This window comes from Humulus lupulus, chromosome 5 (genome assembly GCF_963169125.1).
Source record: "Humulus lupulus chromosome 5, drHumLupu1.1, whole genome shotgun sequence".
Lineage (NCBI taxonomy): Eukaryota > Viridiplantae > Streptophyta > Magnoliopsida > Rosales > Cannabaceae > Humulus > Humulus lupulus.
The window spans coordinates 102622596-102644991 of NC_084797.1; the positions used below are offsets into that span (position 1 = coordinate 102622596).

At 39.2% G+C, this 22396-nt stretch overlaps 1 protein-coding gene and 1 non-coding gene across 2 annotated transcripts; one reads left to right on the forward strand and one right to left on the reverse strand.

Annotated features, from left to right (window-relative positions):
* Positions 1 to 480: 480 nt before the first annotated feature.
* On the reverse strand, positions 481 to 587 carry LOC133780705 (small nucleolar RNA R71). Its single transcript, XR_009869525.1, has one exon. It is a non-coding gene; the product is annotated as a small nucleolar RNA R71 (small nucleolar RNA).
* Positions 588 to 14064: 13477 nt separating this feature from the next.
* On the forward strand, positions 14065 to 14553 carry LOC133779340 (uncharacterized). The gene has a single exon (XM_062219311.1). It carries the CDS (start codon positions 14065 to 14067, stop codon positions 14551 to 14553), a length of 489 nt encoding a protein of 162 aa, XP_062075295.1.
* Positions 14554 to 22396: the final 7843 nt, after the last annotated feature.

Here is a 22396-nt window from a genome sequence, read left to right on the forward strand (position 1 = left end):
ATTACTAATAATCCGCTCTTTCAACGTCTTGCTCCGCAAGAAAATCCTGTTAAAGTGCCATTACCGTCTGACAACGAATCTAATTCTGACGATTCAGTTCGATCTTATAGAACAATGGCTCAGCAAAGGACTTTGAAAGAGTTGGCAGCGCCAAATCTTGACCAACAACCACTATGCATCCAATATCCACCGTTGGATGTAAACTTTGAGCTAAAGTCGGGCCTCATCCACTTATTGCCTTCTTTCCATGGGCTGCCTGGTGAGGATCCGAATAAACATTTGAAGGAGTTTCATAATGTCTGTTCTAGTATGAAACCCTCTGCAGTGACTGAGGAACAGATTAAGCTACGAGCTTTTCCTTTCCCTCTAAAGGATGCAGCTAAAGAGTGGTTGTACTATCTTCCACCTGGTACTGTTGAAACTTGGAATGGTATGAAGACTATGTTCCTAGAACGATACTTTCCGACATCTAAAGTTGGTAGCATCAGGAAGGAGATCTGTGGTATAAGGCAGTATACAGGAGAGTCTTTGTATGCGTATTGGGAGAGATTTAAGAGGTTGTGTGCTAGCTGCCCTCATCATCAGATAAGTGAACAGCTCCTCATTCAGTACTTTTATGAAGGATTACAATCACTGGATAGGAGTATGATTGATGCAGCCAGTGGGGGTGCACTAGTTGATAAGACTCCTGCTGCAGCCAGGAGCTTGATTTCTAATATGGATGCTAACTCACAACAGTTTGGCATTCGTCAAGATCCTGTTCCACCGCCTAAATCAGCTAATGAAGTGAGCACCTCTAATGCTACTCAGCTGGGTCAAAAATTGGCTCAATTAACTGCAGTGGTACAACAACTAGCTTTGGGCCAACAGGTGCGGCCATGTGGAATCTGTCAAGTAGTGGGGCACCCTACTGATACGTGCCCTACTCTAGTGGAGGGAGAAACTAAGGGTGTTAATGCTGTGGGAAATTTTCCTGGTCAATTACGTCAGATGTATTATGAACCATTTTCACAAACTTATAATCCTGGCTGGCGTGATCATCCAAACCTTCGATATGGGAATCATCAACAAATAGCTCAACAACCAACAGCAGCAAGACCACCTGGTTTCACTACACAATAGAGGTCTCAAAATAATTATGTACCTAGACCATCACAACCACTGCAGGCTGCTCCACAACCAAGTGCCAAAACTTCTACTGAGGATTTAATCAATGCACTTGCTACAAATACTCTTCAATTTTAGCAAACCACCCAAGCGTCCATCAAAAGTTTGGAGAATCAGGTGGGACAATTAGCAGCATCATATAATCGGTTGGAGGCTCATTTGTCAAATAAATTGCCTTCACAACCTGAGATGAATCCCAAGGAGAATGCTAGTGCAGTAACTTTGCGCAGTGGGACGCAATATGATCCACCTAGTCCTCCAATGCCCAGTAAATTGTCATCCAAGCCACAAGTTGATTGCTCAGTTAATAAAGATGTTCCTCCAAAGCCAACCACCCTTACACAACTCAGCCCTAAGCCTACTATTGTCATTCCACCTCCATTCTCAAGCAGACTGAAAAAGACTAAAAAGGAAGAGGTTGACAAGGAAATTCTTGATACATTCCGAAAGGTAGAAGTGAATATTCCTCTTCTTGACGCTATTAAACAAGTGCCGCGCTATGCCAAGTTTCTGAAAGATTTGTGCACTAATAAGCGTAAGTTGAGGGGTAATGAAAAAGTTAGTGTGGGGGAGAATGTTTCTGCAGTTCTACAAAAGAAGCTTCCACCAAAGTGTAAGGATCCTGGTACTTTTACTATCCCTTGCACTATTGGTAATAAAAGAATTGAGCGGTGTATGTTGGATTTGGGAGCCTCTATCAATGTCATGCCATTCTCCATTTATGCTTCATTGAATCTCGGTCCACTTGAAGAGACAGGGGTGATTATTCAACTTGCTGATCGGTTGAATGCTTATCCCAGGGGTGTAATAGAAGATGTTTTAGTTCAAGTAAATTGTAACGACCCACTAATCTAGACTATTTGGACCATTAACGAATCTATACATAAAACTTACATTTTTGCGGAAATACCATAATTTTATTGAAAACTTATGGAAACAAAGATTACTTTCATAAAATAAGTAGGATGTGGGTACCCATTGTCTTTAAAACAAAATAACTTAAAAATTAAAAAGAGTTACATAGAAAATGCGGAAAATACATTTAAAACCATAAAAACATAAACAAGACTACATCCTCGAATCGAATAACGCTCGGCCCCTTGACTCCATTCACCATCGATACACATCCTCTAAGCGTCACGAATCTTTCCGCCTCTAAAGCTTATTTCCTGCACATAAACAGAAAGGAGTGAGCCTAATGCCCAGCAAGGAAAATCTAACACATAGTCATAAACATAAACATAATGTCATAATAACGTAAAGACATATCATAACACATAATACACTTATTATAATGGCCATTATTACTTGGGGTCCCATAGACTAAACAAGCTTATGCCCATGAGATTAGTGGGGTCCTACCAGCTAAATAGGCTTATGCCCACAATCTTTTTGGGGTCTTGTTAGTCAAATAGGGCATATGCCCAAGCCTACAACATACACATCAATAACATATTCATAACATATGAAAACATAACACATAAAATAGCATAAACATAAACATATAGATTCTAGCCTATTTTCCTTACCAAAGTTACCGGGATTATGGACTGAGTTGGGACTTTTGGAACACTCCTAAAACCATAAGAAAGAGTGAGTCTAAAGAAAGGAGATGAAATGAAAGAGATGGAAAGACTAAACCATAAAAACATACTTACCAACTTATATGCTTAAGAGCTTGGATTCCCTAACCAAAATAAGAATAAGGTTAGGGGACTGAGTAGAAGGTTTTGAGAAAGGAAATAACATAAAATACAGAAAGGAACTAGAGTTTTGGGTTTACCTCAAAGATTGCAAGATCAATCTAACCTTCACCGAAATACTATAGAACTCACTTCCCAAAGTGTTTGATAAGCTTATGATGTTTAAGCTTATAGTTTTTCCCCAAACCAAGTGTTTACACTCTCACACTCACTTAACACTAGCAGCTTCTGAACTTAGAGCAAATGGTGAATAATGGCTGGGTACTAGGTCCTATTTATAGAGTTTGGGAATGAAAATATCTTGATTTTACTTGAATAAAAATAATGGCTTTTTAGGTGAAAATCATTTGAATAATCGTTCAGCAGAGGCTGAAGACTCGTTCACAAGATGCTGGACTGTTGAAGGAGTTTGAATGGCTGAAAGGAAATGAATTCAAAAGAGTTTGAATCCATGCTGAAGGAGGCGATATATCGCCCCCTGTAGGCGATATATCGCCTGGGCCAGTATGCCCGAGGCGACCGTGCATCGTTTCGTGTTTTCCGTATCTACGTGCTGCGACATATCGCCCCCCTATAGCTGCGATATATCGGCATACGCTGAATATTTAAACACGAAATTACACATTTTTAGCTAGGTTTGAATGGAGTAAACAGCCTTGACTAAGCCCTCAACGTACTCAAAGCTGCTGACTGACCCTATAACATTCAAACTTTACTCCTTATTATATTTAATCCTCAAAATCTTAATCCTTAATTACCATTCAAAACATGTGCTTAAAATCCTATTGGTTGATGTCTAAACCTTATAATATAATAATATAATCCTTAATATCAGTCACTTTAATCAAACCTTAGGTTATACTTAATATTCTTAAACTATAGGTTAAACTTAGAAAATCTATAAGTACTACTATGAGTGTCCAAATAATTCCCGGTCTGAACCAAAAATCCACAGTAACAAAGATAATGCTATAAATACTATCATACTATTATCTATCTTAGCTAAGTAAAGTTCTTGGACTCTACAATTCTCCCCTACTAAAAAGAATTTCGTCCTCAAAATTTACTTATCACATAACTCCGGATACCGGCCTTGCATGTCCTCCTCCAACTCCCACGTTGCCTCGCATTCAAAACTATTGCTCCATAGGACTTTGACTATAGGAAAGCTCTTGGACCGTAACTGCTTCATCCCTCTATCTAGGATGCTAACCGGTCGTTCCTCGTAACTTAAGTCTTTCTGGAGCGCTATCGTATTGTTCTTGAGGACGTGAGATGGGTCTGACACATATTTGCGTAACATCGAGATGTGGAAGACGTTGTGACTATCGGCTAGTGCTGGCGGTAGGGCTAGTCTATACGCAACTGTTCCCACTTTGTCCAATATCTAAAAGGACCTATGAATCGGGGACTAAGCTTGCCTTTCTTTCCGAACCGCTTGACACTTTTCATAGGAGATATCTTCATGAAGACTTGATCTCCAACTTGGAATTCCACATCGCGTCGCTTGGTATCCGCATAGCTTTTCTGTCGGCTTTGAGCTGCAAGCATACGCTGTCTAATAAGCGCTACTGCTTCTTGAGCTTGTCTAACAGCTTCGGGCCCTAGAAGCTTCCTTTCTCCTACCTCGTCCTAGTGCAACGGTGATCGGCACCTTCTTCCATATAGCAACTCATAAGGTGCCATCTCGATCGTCGACTGGTAGCTGTTGTTGTACGAGAACTCGATCAGTGGTAAGTACTTGTTCCACGATCCTCCGAAATCAAGTATACAAGCGCGTAGCATATCCTCTAAGATCTGAATCGTACGCTCAGACTGCCCATCTGTCTGAGGATGGAAAGCTGTACTAAGGCTTAACTTAGTACCCATAGCTTGCTGTAAGCTTCTCCAAAATCTTGACGTAAATACTGATCCTCTATCTGACACTATCGTCTTGGGGATTCCATGCAATCGTACAATCTCTTGGATGTAGATGTTGCATATTGGTCTGCCGTGCATGACGTTCTAACAGGCAGAAAATGAGCCGACTTGGTTAGTCTATCTATTACTATCCAAGCGGAATCATGCTGCTTGTTCGTCTTTGGTAGCCCCGTCACAAAATCCATGGCTATATCATTCCACTTCCATTCTGGTATGCTAAGCGGTTGCAATAAACCTGCAGGCCGCTGATGCTTTGCTTTCACTTGCTGGCATACCAGACACTTAGATACATACTCAGCTATGTCCTTCTTCATCCCTGGCCACCAATAGACTGCCTTGATGTCATAAGTCATCTTGGTAGACCCTGGATGAACTGAGTACGGGGCATTATGCGCTTCTTCTAGGATTGTCTTCTTAATACTCTGATTGTCTGGCACGCATACCCGATCCTTATATCTCAATAAACCTTGGCTAGATATTGAGAAATCTGTATTCTTGCCTTCTCTGACTGCTTCCATATGTGGTGCTAGCGATTCCTCATGTCTCTGACCAATCCGTATGTCCTCTAGCAGATTTGATTGGATAGACAAGTTAGCTAGCTTACCTACAACCACTTCTATTCTGGCACTGATAAGCTCCTGCTGTAGCGGCTTTTCTATTCCAGAAAAGACTGCTAAGTTCCCATAGCTTTTCCTACTAAGCGCGTCGGCAACTACGTTCGCCTTCCCTGGGTGGTATAGGATTTCGTAGTTGTAATCCTTGACTAATTATATCCACCTGCGCTGCCTTATGTTGAGCTCCTTCTGTGTAAAGAAGTATTTTAAACTCTTGTGGTCCGTATAAATCTCGCACCGTTCTCCGTAAAGATAATGGTGCCAGATTTGCATCGACCACCGCTGCCAACTCCATATCGTGAGTTGGGTAGCGTTGTTCATACTCCTTCAACTGTCGTGAGGCGTAGGCTATCACTTTGTCGTTTTTGCATCAACACGCTTCCCAATCCTAGCTTTGATGCATCGCATTAGACAACGAACTTATCGTCGGGTGTCTGTACACTAAGTACTAGTGTTGAGCAAGGCTTATCTTTAAGCAACTGGAAGCTTTCTTCACACTTATCGTTCCAGTTAAACTTTTGTTGCTTCCGGGTCAGGTTGGTGTGTGGAGTGGCTATCTTAGAAAAAGCCCTCTACAACTTTCTATAGTAACCTGCTAGCCCTAAGAAGCTTCTTACTTCTGACGCGTTCTTTGGTCTAGGCCAATCCTTCACGGCCTCTACCTTCGATGGATCTACTGCAACTCCGTCTTTCGATATGATGTGCCCGAGGAACGCCACTTGTGAGAGTCAAAACTCGCATTTCTTGAACTTCGCATAGAGTTGGTGCTCCTTCAATCGCATCAAAATCATCCTCAAATGTTCCTCGTGCTCTACTTCATCCTTGGAGTATACTAAGATATCGTCGATGAATACAACGACGAATTTATCTAAGTAATCCTTGAAGACCTTATTCATTAAGTCCATAACGCGGCTGGTGTGTTAGCAAGACCAAAAGACATAACCAACTCATAATGTCCATAACGAGTCCTAAAGGCTATCTTAGGAATATCTTCTCCTTTTACCTTGAGCTGATGATACCCGGACCTTAAATCGATCTTAGAGAATACAGTCGCGCCTCGGAGTTGATCGAATAAATCGTCAATCCGAGGTAGCGGGTACTTGTTCTTAATCATTACTTTGTTCAGCTCACGGTAGTCTATGCACATCCGCATACTTTCGTCCTTCTTCTTCACGAATAGTACCGGAGCTCCCCATGGTTAATGGCTTGGCCTAAGTCTAGGAGTTCTTGTAGCTGCGTCTTTAACTTCTTGAGTTTTGTAGGTGCCATCCGGTATGGTGCCTTAGAGATAGGCTCGGTGCCCGGTACTAATTCTATCGTGAAGTCTATCTCTTGAGTTGGCGGCAATCCTGGCAAGTCATCGGGGAAAACTTCTGGAAATTCTTGTATAACCCGAACATCTCCAACTTTGAGTGATGTCTCCTTCTCCACATTCGTGATGCTGGCTAAGAATGCTTGGCATCCTTTCTCCATCATTCTCTGAGCTTTGAGAGGTGACACTAACGGTGTGCGTAGTCCGGAAGCTTGTCCCATGAAGCATCGTCTCTGGCCGTCAGGAGTCTCGAACATCACCTTCTTGCGTTTGCTGTCGATCGTTGCGCCATGCCGTGCTAGCCAATCCATGCTTAGTATTACGTCGAAGTCCTTGATTACTAGCTCTATCAGGTCTCCTTCTAGTCCTATGTCCTAAATCTTGATCGGTAAGCCTCGTACTATTCGTGATGATAGAACTACTCTGCCCGAAGGCAACTCGGTTACAAACCTAGTTCTAAATCTTTCACTAGGTTTGTCTAGTTTTTCTATCATTCCTAACGAGATCTACGAGTATACAGCTACCAATCAAGTGATACATATACTATTGAGGATATGATCTGACCTATAAATGCTTGTTACTAGCATGGGTTCCTCCTTGGGTCAATGCAAAGACTTTGGTCTGGAACCATCGTTTAATCCCTCTTAGCATTCCTCTGAATCCTTTTTGTTGTAGTTCCCAGGTCTGCTAGCTTAACCCCTAATTCCATCTTTGGTCTAAGTCCTCTGACGAACTTGGTCAACCTCGTAAAGTCGGTTGGGACCAACTCTGGTGCAAACTTGACTAATCTGTTGAACTGACGAGCATATTCTTCTATCATTAGTGATGACTGCCGAGGAGTAATACTTCTTGTGGAACGGCTCCACAAATCTTGTCCATATCATGGTGGTGACATCGTTAGTCTGCTGAACTAAGTCCCACCATATTCTGGCATCCTTCCTGAGTAATGACGAGACGCAGGATATGCGGTCTGCATTACTGAAATTCATGTGCGTAAGAATTGGCTTCTCATTCCTTAGCCACTCTTCTGCCTCACAGGGGTCTACAATCCCTTCGAAGTTTGGAGCGTGCTGCTTGCGGAACCTTTCATACACTGACTCCATATTCGGTACTGGATGTGGCGCGTAGTTCGTCACTGGCCATCCCCCATATGGACCAACTTGTTGGGGTGCTAGGGCCATTTGATGTAGCTGCGACTGCGGTTGCGGCGGAGGCTGAGGCTGAGTCTGCGCCTGTTGACGTTGTTGCTGCAAGAGTTCCTCGACTTGTTGTTGTCGTCTAGCGATTTCCGCGGTGTTGTCAGCTGGCGGTGTCGGCGTGTTGCGGCTAGTAGTAGCACGCACTCCTCTTCTGCGAACTGGAGGGCATCATTGGTCATTGGAACAACGTTGGAGGCGTTTCCGTTGGTGCGTGCAGATCTTCGGAGCGACATCTTCACCAAAAGTTCTAACAGTCGAGAACTTGTTAGAACTTACCCTAATAGGCTCTAAGGCAAAAACTTATTCTAAAACAAACATTTCTCGGACCTATTTATTATGACTTCTTATGAAAAATTATATAGGTCTTTATTTATTATTAGAGTGGGTTTCTATACTTAGAAAAACAAGTCATCTTTATTTTCTAAGTGTGTTTCTAATCATCCTATATGACTTAATTCTCAGGCTCGAAACTTATCTTTGTTCCAAAGTTAACCATATTGAGGGAGGGCTGGGATCAGTAAAATCGTTCCCACTACTAAGGCCCCCTAACTCTCAATAAAGAAACTTGGTTCATTGATTTGTATCCACCCTCACTGAACTTAGTCATTATTTATTTTATTTATTACTTATTATGATTGCGAAAATAGAATCAAACTCATACATGATGAAAAACATGAAATTAATTTGGAAAAATAATTTTCACTTATTACAATCATAAAACAAAGAAATAAATAAAACAAACAATGAAAAACTAGCTATTCTAAAAATCGGGATCTTCTACATCTGATCCTTCATCTAGCATATCATTATCTATCTCCTTATAATCATCATTGTCTTGAGCCTCAAAATTTCCTCGGGGAAGATTCAAGAAGATCCTATGTTGTTGCTCATTAGTGAATTGAAACTCTAAATCATAGGTGAACTTAAGTATGAGAGAATAATATCTTAGGGCTGCTTGTAAGTCATCATCATTATTTATATTCTCCCATATTTCTTCTAAAGTTAAAATTGCTGAAGGAAAATCTTTTAAAAGCCTAATTACTAGGACATATTGTTCTGCAGCTCTCATCATAATTTGCCTAGATTCTTGAAGGTGACCTATCTCTTTGTGGAACAAGATCAATCTTCGAGTGATCTTTTCTAGTGCTCCTACGGTGTTTCTTGGCTCCCTTATTCTTTTTAAAGCCTTAATGGCTCGGATATCCTCATTGCTTAAAGCTCCATTCATTCTTAACTGAAACATAAACACTAAAGTCGTTAGCTATACACATAGACAAAGTAACTTGTAACTTGTAACTTAAACACTTACTTGGCGGTCCGATTCGGAGCTTTGAGCATGTGTATCGAGGAGAACTTCATGCGAAGGAACCGTTCTCTCTGATACCAACTGTAACGACCCACTAATCTAGACTATTTGGACCATTAACGAATCTATACATAAAACTTACATTTTTGCGGAAATACCATAATTTTATTGAAAACTTATGGAAACAAAGATTACTTTCATAAAATAAGTAGGATGTGGGTACCCATTGTCTTTAAAACAAAATAACTTAAAAATTAAAAAGAGTTACATAGAAAATGCGGAAAATACATTTAAAACCATAAAAACATAAACAAGACTACATCCTCGAATCGAATAACGCTCGGCCCCTTGACTCCATTCACCATCGATACACATCCTCTAAGCGTCACGAATCTTTCCGCCTCTAAAGCTTATTTCCTGCACATAAACAGAAAGGAGTGAGCCTAATGCCCAGCAAGGAAAATCTAACACATAGTCATAAACATAAACATAATGTCATAATAACGTAAAGACATATCATAACACATAATACACTTATTATAATGGCCATTATTACTTGGGGTCCCATAGACTAAACAAGCTTATGCCCATGAGATTAGTGGGGTCCTACCAGCTAAATAGGCTTATGCCCACAATCTTTTTGGGGTCTTGTTAGTCAAATAGGGCATATGCCCAAGCCTACAACATACACATCAATAACATATTCATAACATATGAAAACATAACACATAAAATAGCATAAACATAAACATATAGATTCTAGCCTATTTTCCTTACCAAAGTTACCGGGATTATGGACTGAGTTGGGACTTTTGGAACACTCCTAAAACCATAAGAAAGAGTGAGTCTAAAGAAAGGAGATGAAATGAAAGAGATGGAAAGACTAAACCATAAAAACATACTTACCAACTTATATGCTTAAGAGCTTGGATTCCCTAACCAAAATAAGAATAAGGTTAGGGGACTGAGTAGAAGGTTTTGAGAAAGGAAATAACATAAAATACAGAAAGGAACTAGAGTTTTGGGTTTACCTCAAAGATTGCAAGATCAATCTAACCTTCACCGAAATACTATAGAACTCACTTCCCAAAGTGTTTGATAAGCTTATGATGTTTAAGCTTATAGTTTTTCCCCAAACCAAGTGTTTACACTCTCACACTCACTTAACACTAGCAGCTTCTGAACTTAGAGCAAATGGTGAATAATGGCTGGGTACTAGGTCCTATTTATAGAGTTTGGGAATGAAAATATCTTGATTTTACTTGAATAAAAATAATGGCTTTTTAGGTGAAAATCATTTGAATAATCGTTCAGCAGAGGCTGAAGACTCGTTCACAAGATGCTGGACTGTTGAAGGAGTTTGAATGGCTGAAAGGAAATGAATTCAAAAGAGTTTGAATCCATGCTGAAGGAGGCGATATATCGCCCCCTGTAGGCGATATATCGCCTGGGCCAGTATGCCCGAGGCGACCGTGCATCGTTTCGTGTTTTCCGTATCTACGTGCTGCGACATATCGCCCCCCTATAGCTGCGATATATCGGCATACGCTGAATATTTAAACACGAAATTACACATTTTTAGCTAGGTTTGAATGGAGTAAACAGCCTTGACTAAGCCCTCAACGTACTCAAAGCTGCTGACTGACCCTATAACATTCAAACTTTACTCCTTATTATATTTAATCCTCAAAATCTTAATCCTTAATTACCATTCAAAACATGTGCTTAAAATCCTATTGGTTGATGTCTAAACCTTATAATATAATAATATAATCCTTAATATCAGTCACTTTAATCAAACCTTAGGTTATACTTAATATTCTTAAACTATAGGTTAAACTTAGAAAATCTATAAGTACTACTATGAGTGTCCAAATAATTCCCGGTCTGAACCAAAAATCCACAGTAACAAAGATAATGCTATAAATACTATCATACTATTATCTATCTTAGCTAAGTAAAGTTCTTGGACTCTACATAAATGAATTGGTGTTTCCGGCTGATTTTTATGTTCTTGATATGGAAGATGAATCTATTCCATGCTCCACTCCAATTTTGTTGGGGAGACCATTCATGAAGACTGCGAGAACTAAGATTGATGTGCATGACGGTACGTTGACCATGGAATTTGATGGGGAGACAATTCGATTTAATATTTTTGAGACTATGAGGTATCCAAGTGATGTACATGCTGTTTACTCTCTTGATGTGTTGGATATTCTTTCTCAACGAGTTTTAGATTTGCATAGTGAAGATGATTTGGAGGTTGTGTTGAGAGAGCATCTTGTGTTGACCGATGAAGATTTGTCTCATGAGATCATGGATTTCATAACCACACTCAATAGTGGTTTTGACAAGACTTTTAAGAAGGTTGCATTTCTTAATTTGCCGATTTCTAATGAGAAATTGCAGCCATCAATTATTCAAGCTCCTACACTTGAATTGAAGCCTCTTCCGGAGCATCTCAAATATGTTTACTTGGGGAAGAACGAGACACTTCCCGTTATAATTGCAAGAAATCTTAACCAAGGTCAAGAAGAAAAATTAATGAGAGTACTCCGAGAGTACAAAACAGCCATTGGTTGGTCTATTGCGGATATTAAGGGGATTAGCCCTTCCATGTGCATGCACCGAATTTTACTTGAAGAAGGGTCTAAACCAACACGTGAGGCGCAACGGAGATTGAATCCACCTATGATGGAGGTTGTGAAAAAGGAGATACTGAAGCTCCTTAGTGTGGGTATTATTTACCCAATTTCAGACAGTCAATGGGTGAGTCCTGTTCAGGTAGTGCCAAAGAAGTCTGGAATCACAGTGGTAAAGAATGATGAAAACGAGCTGGTACCAAAAAGAATGCAAACCGGGTGGCGAGTTTGTATAGATTACCGAAAGTTGAATGCGGCAACCCGTAAGGATCACTTTCCATTACCGTTCATTGATCAGATGCTTGAGAGGTTAGCGGGTCATCCTTATTATTGTTTTCTTGACGGTTATTCGGGATACAATCAGATTGTTATAGCTCCTGAAGATCAAGAGAAGACAACCTTTACATGCCCTTTTGGTACATTCGCTTTCCGACGAATGCCGTTTGGGTTATGTAATGCTCCGGCCACATTTCAGCGATGTATGATGAGCATTTTTTCAGAATATATTGAAAACATCATCGAGGTTTTTATGGATGATTTTAGTGTTTATGGTGACTCATTTGATTGCTGCCTTCATAATCTCACTTTGGTACTCCAGCGGTGTATTGAAACTAACCTTGTGCTCAACTGGGAAAAATGCCATTTTATGGTAAGCCAAGGTATAGTTTTGGGTCATGTGATTTCAGTCAAGGGAATAGAGGTTGATAAGGCAAAGATTGATTTAATTCGTTCTCTACCATCTCCGACTAGTGTGAAAGAAGTAAGATCATTCCTTGGGCATGCAGGGTTTTATCGGAGATTTATAAAGGATTTCTCTAGAATTTCCACACCTCTATGCAACCTTCTCCAAAAAGATGTAAAGTTCGAATTTAATGACAAGTGTTTCGTGGCTTTCAACCTATTAAAAGAGTCTCTAACTACAGCTCCTATAATTCAGCCACCGAATTGGGAGTTACCATTTGAACTCATGTGTGATGCAAGTGACTATGCCGTGGGCGCTGTTCTTGGGCAGCGAGTTGACAAGCTTCCTCATGTTATATATTATGCTTCTCGCACTCTTAATGATGCTCAACTTAATTATTCCACCACTGAAAAAGAGCTCTTGGCGGTCATTTTTGCCTTGGAAAAGTTTCGGTCATACTTGATTGGAACTAAAGTGATTGTTTATACCGACCATGCTGCTCTTCGCTATCTATTGGCAAAGAAAGAAGCCAAGCCTCGGCTGATCCGGTGGATTTTACTTCTTCAAGAGTTTGATTTGGAGATAAAAGATAAAAAGGGTTCTGAGAATAGGGTGGCGGATCACTTGAGTCGTCTTATTCGGGATGAAGATAATTTTCCCATAGAAGAAAAATTTCCGGATGAGCAACTCCTCGCCATGCAAGAAGTTATTCCTTGGTATGCCGACATTGTAAACTACCTTGCTTCAAAACAGTTACCAAGTGATCTCACACAAGCACAACGGAACAAGATCAAGCATGATGCTCGCCACTATATATGGGATGAACCTTTGTATTGATCAAATCATTCGTAGGTGTGTACTGAAATCTGAATTTCGTTCCATCCTTGCTTTTTTTCATGCTTATGCTTGTGGTGGACACTTTGGACCTAAGAGGACAGCTCATAAGATATTTGACAGCGGTTTCTATTGGCCCACAATTTTCAAAGATGCTTATGCTTATTGTAAGGCATGTGATCGTTGTCAACGAGTTGGTAACATAACGGCCAAGGATCAAATGCCTCAAACTCCTATTTTAATTCTTGAGATCTTTGATGTTTGGGGTATGGATTTCATGGGACCATTCCCATCCTCTTTCGGCTATGAATATATTTTATTGGCGGTAGACTACGTGTCTAAATGGGTGGAAGCGATTGCAACTAGAACGGACAATTCAAAAACAGTAGTGGATTTCATTCGCTCCAACATTTTTGTGCATTTTGGTACACCTAAGGCTATACTTAGTGATCGAGGCACTCATTTTTGTAACAAGAGTATAGAAGCATTGTTTCGACGCTATAGTGTAACTCACAAGGTGACAGTTGCTTATCATCCACAAGCCAACGGGCAAGCGGAGGTTTCTAATCGTGAAATTAAATTGATTCTTGAGAAAACTGTAAATCCAAATCGGAAAGATTGGAGTACAAGGCTTGATGATGCCTTGTGGGCGTATCGAACGGCATATAAAACACCTATCGGTATGTCACCTTATCGGTTGGTGTATGGGAAACCTTGCCATCTACCGGTGGAGCTAGAGCATAAGGCGTGGTGGGCTGTAAAGAAGTGTAACATGGACATGGTTGCTGTAGGACAACAAAGAATGCTTCAATTGCATGAGTTAGAAGAGATACGCAATGAAGCATATGAGAGTTCGAAAATCTACAAGGAGAAAACCAAAGCTTTTCATGACAAACATATTCTTCGGAAGAGCTTTGTGGAAGGTCAGAAAGTTCTCATGTATCACTCTCGCCTTAAACTCTTTCCTGGGAAGTTGAAGTCTCGCTGGTTAGGTCCGTTCATTGTTACCAAGGTTTTTCCTCATGGAGCGGTCGAAGTTGTAAGTCCAAGTACCGGAAAGTCATTCAAGGTGAATGGTCAGCGATTAAAGCCATACTATGAGTCAATGGAGGAGGATGAAAAGGTTCATGTGATGTACCTCGAAGACCCAGTTTATGTCAATGAAGATTGAAGTTCTAAGTCGAGCTAGCGACGTTAAACGTAGCCCTTTTTTTATTTATTATTTTTTCAGTTTTAGTTATTTTATTTTTATATTTTTTGTTTTTAAGTTGAACATTTAGTTTATTTAAAATTTTATGTATTTAGTTGAACCGTGAAAAACGTGAAAAAATAAAATAAAATAAAATAAAAAAATAAAAAATAATAATAAAAGGCAGAAAAAGGCACTCTTGCCGCGGCACAGAAAAAGCCTTGCCGCGGCACGCACCAAAAGGCCAGACCCGAGACCCCTGTGTCGCGGCAAAGAAAAAGTCCTGCTGCGGCACGTGATGCACACCCACAGGCCGAGAGGAGTCTGCCGCGGCACAGAAAAGTGCTTGCCGCGGCACGTGATCGATCCCCACATTCCATGAGCCACCTGCCGCGGCACGTAAAAAGCTATGCCGCGGCACGATACCCAGAAAAGCCCTAAGTCCCAATTTTTTGTCCCTTTTTCTTCCCCTTTTCTCACCCATCACTCTCCCTCTTACCTTCTAAAAACTACCCACTGATTTTGCCATCCCCATTCTCCATCTTCATTCCTCTCCTCTCAATCCTTAGCAACAATAATCCCATTCCTAAATCCTCATCTTCCTCATCAATCTTATCCATACCCATTCCTCACTTTTCCTCAAAATTCACCACATCATTTGCCACCCACTCTTCTTCTCTTCAATTCATGCTCATTTGGAAGTCTTTGCAAGGGATCAAGGAGTAATCAAGCACATTATCACAGTTTTTAACTGGATTCAAGGTAATATTCTCATTTGCCCCCCTTTGTTTGAGACTTGGCATCATTCAAACCCATTTTAGAGTGGACGGGATTTGTCGGGTTTCTCTCCTTGATATTGATTTCTGTGGTAATTGTGCTTCTATTCTGATTAATTCTGCATATTGGGGGTAATTGATCAAGCCATAATCTTGTGATCTCTGAGTTTTACATTGTGCACTCTACATGTTCGATGAAATGTCACATTGAGTTGAATAGCCAGATTTGAGAGTGTTACATCTTCTGCTTTGTGCTGTGCCATACGTTATTACTTATAATCACTTTTGAAGACATCAATCATCAATTATTGCCCGTGATATAATGGCTAGCAAGAGATCACGCACTGGCTAGCAAGGTGAAATATGATGCCAGGAAATTCACATCTAAAGAAGCCTTTGAAAGTTACAAGGATGCCATTGATAAGAAGAAGGCATGGGTGGCAGAACGGGGCTTTGATCTAGACATGCATCATCCTTATCCAAGGTTGATGAGTATCATCGAGCAGAGGGGTTGGCAACGACTGTGTGCCCAACCACAGCCCGCGGTTGTATCGATTGTTCGTGAGTTCTATGCTAATGCAATCGACCGCAAGAATTTACAGGTCATAGTTAGGGGTGTTCCTGTTACCTATTCTGCCTCTTCCATTAACCGTTACTATGGCTTGCCAGACATTCCCAATAACGAATTTAATGCTTCTGAATCAAATCTGGACCCTAATGCCATTATCCAATCCATTGGCATTAGCGGGACGCGGTGGAGGATGACTGAGAATTACACTGCTCATAAACTGGAGTCCAAATATATGGACTATGAACTCAAGGCGTGGCACCGTTTTGTTGGGGCAAAATTGTTCCCCACAAAACACTTTGGGATAGTGGACGTGGCGTGTGGGAACTTGTTGTACGCCATCGTAACAAACAAGTCTATAGACGTTGGCAAGATCATTCATGCATCAATCCTGAAGAGTATGTCCAGTACACAGAATGGGTTCTACCATCCTTCATTAATCACAGACCTATGCAAGAAGGCCGGTGTACGATGGAATGATAATGAGGAGGTAATAAACCCAATGCATATCATTGACAGGAATACTATTCAGCGGTTTGACAAACCCACAGCCACATCTTCTGCGCAACCTGCATCTTCTTCACATGCACCTGTTCAGCCTCACACTGGCCGTACCAGGACACTTACTGATCGGGTTGCCACCATGGAGAATGAACTTTATCATGCTCGTCTTGATATTCGAGCATATCATGAAGAGATGGTGGCCCACAATCAAAGAATGATGGAGTTGGCTAGCTATCAGGACTTGTGCTTCAGGATGCAGCAAACCAATTTAGGGGCGGATATGTCTGGATATCCACCGGCCCCAATGTGGTTGCCACGTTACCCTCCATCTGTTCCGGTGCCGCCTAGCCATACCAATGACTATAATGATGACGATGGAGCGGGTAACACCGAAGAGTTCCAATATGATGCGGATGACACCTTTAGTCGCAATTAATGAGGGAGTTTTCTTATTTTCCTATTTTTCTTGTTATTTGTTTTTTTTTTATTTTCTGTTTCTTTCTTTTTATTTCTTTTATTTTCTTTTCTTGTGTCAATTTGTACTTATCACCATTGAGGACAATGTTTAATTCAAGTGTGGGGGATGGGTAACAAATTGTTTGTTTTGTCTGTGTTTGTTTATAATTGTGTGTTTGGTCTTGTGTCTTGTGCTGGTCTTATTGAATGCAATGGTCGATGATGAGTTTATGAGTGACACTAAACTTGAATGCTAGAAAATGATGGATAGATTATGATTCGTGTGCTTGACTCTTGTTTTGATGATTACTTGAATTTGTGATTTAAATAGCGATTTATTACAGTTAGATTGGCTACTTACTTGTTTTAGGAATGATTTATGCATGTCGAAAAAAAAAAAATAGATATATACAAACTTAGTCCCCGCCACTCTAGAACACATTGGTTGATTGCTTGAGGCGAAATCATAAGTGCACAGAATTAGGGAAATGATAAAGGCAATTTTCTTTGGATCGTTTGAGCCGTTCAAGCCTACCATATTAATAACGTATCCTTAGTTCCCTGTTTTTGAGCCTTATTGACCATATTTTTTTTCATTGAGAACTCATTACTTAACCCTAAACTTCTTTATTTTTCTTTATCTGTGTTGATAACCCATTGCACCATGGCCTAGCTAGTTAAATTTATACTATGGGATGAGAGGTTATATGTGAAAAAAAAAATTGAGAGAAGAAAGTAAGAAAAAAGAGAAGTGTAGTAAGAGTTTCTGTACATGATGTGGTGATAAGTGTAAAGATCTCCTATTTATCCCCGAGAAATATGTTAAAAGAAAAAGAGAAAAAGAAAGAAAAATTTCTTGCATAAAAATAAGTGTGGGGGAAAATAGAGAGATCAATAATGTATGAAAAGTATGCAGGAATTGTTAAGGAAGATCCAAAGTAGAAATAGAAAAAAAGTATATATTAGGTATGCTATGGTGCAAAATGAGCCTAAATGTATCCTTCTCATCTACCCTGCACCTTAGCCATACATTACAAGCTGATAAAGACCTTTTGATTCTTGATTCTGTGTGTTTATATTAGTGGAGAGTAATTGTTTAATGTCTATGGAGTGGTTGTTCTTTATATATATATACTCTTTTTCTGATGAGGGGCAAGTTTGAAAGAAAAAAAAATGATGATGATGAATGAATAAAACGACATGTATGGATTAATCTTGATTCAAGTGAGCTGGTAAGTATGATTGTTATAACTCGTGGTTTAAGATAAATTTCAAGTAGTTCATCAATTTAGGAGTTGAAAATCTGATGGTTATGAAATTCAAAGTCATTATAGCATAATGTTTTAGTGTAATTCTCTGAGACAATCATCGTATTCAATGAGACTGCCTGTTGTGTTAGTTTTTAATTTTGTTTAGAGTTTAGGGGTTTGCTAAGGGACTAGCAAAGTTAAAGTGTGGGGGAATTTGATAAGTACATTTTTGTATAAAGTTTACTTCGTATTCATCAGGGTTTTATGTTCATAAGTAGTGTGTTTGGGGATGGTTAGAATTGTTTTGCTAATTTGTTTCATTTAAACTAAATCGTCATTTTTGAGGATAATGTCTATATTTTTGATGAGTTTTTGGTTAAATGATAATGTTGTAGGATTCTAACCAGTGGAGTGAAGTCAAAGAAGAAGAAAAAAATCGAAAAAGAATGATAGTGTGATCAAGCAGAGAGCTCGCCGCTACAAGGAAAAGTCCTTGCCGCTACGAGACAAGTCAGCAGAGAGCTCGCCGCTACAAGGAAAAGTCCTTGCCGCTACGGGGCAAGTCAGAGAGTTCCTTGCCGGGGCAAGGGAAAATCCCTGCCGCGGCACGACAGCCCAGCAAAGCTTTTTCGAAGATCCTTGCCGCGGCAAGGGAAAGTGCCTGCCGCGGCACGCGTTTAAATTTTATCTTAAATTCAATTTTTCTGATTATTTGAGGGGAGATATAAAAGGGGGTTAGGGTTAGATTCGAAAAGGAGGTTTTATATACGATTTTAGAGAGAGAAACTCAAGGGGAGCGCAGGAGAAGAAGGAAGATCGCATTCAATATTTTAACAGTTTTCTTCTTCTCTCAACTCTACTATTCTTTGGTTTTATTTATGTTTTTCATCATGATGATTGGCTAGTTTCTTTTAGGTTAAGGGTTATTCAAAACCCAGACATGATTGTTTGATTTCAGATGTGAATATTATCTCTTGATTTCCCTAATATTAAATTGATTCTATTCTTCTATGCTTATCTTATGAATATTGTGATTCCTTGTTAGGGTGTACAACTAATTAGGGTTTACATTATTTCATTATCATCTTAGAATTTCTATTCACCTAATAGTTTAGGGTTCTAAGTATTTGTGATAAATTGCAATTGATGATGTGGTCAAAAGTGTTGTTGATTGTGATGAAGGATAGAACCTAGGTTAAATGAATTATATGCTTCATTGATTTATTGCCTAGATTAACTTATCTCCATTGTTCTTAATGCTTTTACTAAATTAAATGAATCGTATGCTTAATAGGTTTGTTGTTTGGTGAAAAGAGTTAATTATTGAGCGCTTAGCCGCAATTGATTGTAATAGGGAGATTGGGATAATTGACTGCTTAAGCGTTATCTGCGGGGTTAATGGTTTAATTGGGAATCGGAATAATATTCATTATCAAGATTCATGCATGATTTTCTGAGGTGGAGAATGATTCTTAACTGTTCTTTAAAATCGTTATAACTCTTCGTTTGCTTATCAATCGTTTTATTAATTTTGAATTTCAAAATCTCCTTTTTCTTTTTAATCTTGTTAAGCTTTTGTGAATAATAAATTGAATATAGTTCCCTTGGGTTCAACCTCTATTTGCCATTGTACTAAATTAATTGGTGATAGTGTAATTAAAATCTTTGTTAAATTTGGTACGCCATACGACACGCATCAAGTTTAGTGTGAATTATTTTTATTAAGAACTTTTTTTTATTCTTTTTAAAAATAAAAGATTTAATTTATTAGTAAGTTAATAAATTAAAAGAGGGTTTAAACCCCTATATTTTGAGAAAATAATTAAGTATATTATTCTTCTAGTAAGTGAACTTGATGAATTGATTTTGGAAAAAATAACTAGTCATGATGGGAAATTTTTAACGGTTTTCCTAATTAAGATAAATTAAGCTATATTCTTAAAACGATTTTTAGAGATTAAAACCTTAAGAAAAATAAAAGAAAAATTAAGAGTTATTTTCTTGAAAAAAATAATTAAGGAATTTAATTAGTATTTTCTGGATATAATACAGGCTAATATCTTCTATATATTTAACCGACTTGTTGAAAGTACGGGTTAATATCATGACCTTTAAAGAATACGATTTTTAGCAGATTGTGAGAAAATACTATTGTGTTACCTGAGCCTAGGTATTGAGACCATAGGATAGGTCTCCCCGAGACATAGGGTTTAGTCTCAAATATTTTTGTATAAATTTCCTTAATGGGTTTAAAACCAAATAAGGATCTTTAATATTTACAAACAATTTTAAAATGACCAAACTGCCCAAAATAATAATAATGAATTATGAAGCACCATAATTAATCCGAGTATACTATATGGATAATTAAAGTATTGGCTAAAGCATAACTGTACTATATATAGGAGGGTGAAATCCTGCTGAGAGCTAAGGACTCCAAGCAAGTCAACTTATATTGTGTGGCTGCAACATGAAATGACTATTGTATTGTATGTTAGTATAGGGACACATGCACATATGTACACTGTCGTAGAAAATTGCTTAGAGACGTTAGTCTAGTGAGTGCCGATTTAGAAAATATGATCGGTAGATATCCATCATATCCTAGACGACTGATCCCCGTCACACTGCTTGAATTTATTATGTCCGGTTCATTACCGCAACGAGTGGCCAAGAGGTGAGGATTGCTGGTTAAACCTAGGGGCGCCAAAATGAATGGGAATTAGGGGCCCTCATGCTTACTTAATCGGTGAACGGTTAGAACCTGAGCTAGTGCTCAAATAAGTTATTCCAGGATAGTAGCCGTGAATATTGGCCATTCAGTGAGAGTGCCTAGAGATGCTAGGGGTTGCCAAGTTTGAGTGAGGCTGAACACCCTAGGGGCAACTACTCACCAGCACCACTGATTAACATAGAAGTCTCTGTAACCCGTGTAACTTCGATTACACTCTTTGATAAGTAGTGATGCCCTAGGTAACTTGATGGTTACCCTAGTGAGGGATTTACTCTTGGATAAATAGCGATGTCTTAGGCAACGTGATAGTTACCCTTGATGGGGATATTTGTTGGCTAGATCTTAGTGTTGAGACTTGGTTCTCCCTTATAGATTAGCATTTATGCTGGAGGGCGTGTTATGCCCGAATTGTTGGAAGTTATCGAGCGTTGGTGTCAAATTATATTGTGATATATTATATCTGCTTGCTCTGGGATGTTTTGAGTGTAGGTATTTATTTGTTGATAAGAAATAGTTGTGATATAATATATCTGCTTGTTCTGGGATTTTCTGGGTGCAGGTATTTATTTGTTGATAAGAAATAGTTATGATATAATATATCTGCTTGTTCAGGGATTTTCTAAGTGCATGAATTTCTCTGTTTATAATTTGTCATTGGTTATCAGGCATGACCATAAGTTTGCCAGGACACTTTTGCGTTCTTAAAATTGATTATGTACGGTCCGAATGGATCCGGAACCCCAATTTTCTGCATGCTTTTGTTTCAAAGTTGAACTTACTATGTGTGTTCGCTTACCTAGTTGTTTACTATTGTAGGTAAGAACAAGGGCAAGGTAGAGCAGTGAGCGCTGGAGTCTACCTTCCAAATGTACATGTTGACAAACCTTTTGGGAAGCCGTTTTATTTTTGGAAATGTTGTGTAATTTTCCTAAACTAGACTCACTCTACTCTTTATAAAATATTTTTGTAATTAAATGTTAAGTATGGCCATACGACTTTTTATAAAGTATTTTTTTATACGGGTTTTTGAGACATTTTGTTAAATGAAAACATTTATATTTCTGCATTATCGAGTCTTGAAAATCTAGGTCATTACAGAGCTGACCAAGGCTAGAGCTTTCCTTCCTCTCCACCCTGATTTCGGAGATATCCTTAACCGGTGCCAATCGTGCCTTTTCAATTGAGCACCAATTGTTATCGTCTACTAGGAGTCCTCTATGTATTGTACTTTGAGCAAAATTGGGAAGCTGCAATCCCTAAAGAGGTCATGTATCTTTTTTTCTTGAAGAATATTCCTATCAGGAAGGCAAATGGAGACGAATGGTGCTACCTTTCAGTTTGTGCTACTGCAAAGTTCTTAATGGATACACATAACTACCCTCCAAGTGATATGGATAAGTTCTTCATGACATCTGAATTAGGTCGAGCCAAACACATCATGTTCCAGAGATTAGGTGAGTTGTTGATTTCATTTTATCACTTATTTTATCTTGAAAATGAATTCATGTAGCTTATTAACACGACTACTCGACCCGCT

Bases quoted from the DNA above. Each gene is read 5' to 3' on its own strand.
- LOC133779340 (XM_062219311.1), top strand. From the start codon at position 14,065: ATGTCACCTTATCGGTTGGTGTATGGGAAACCTTGCCATCTACCGGTG.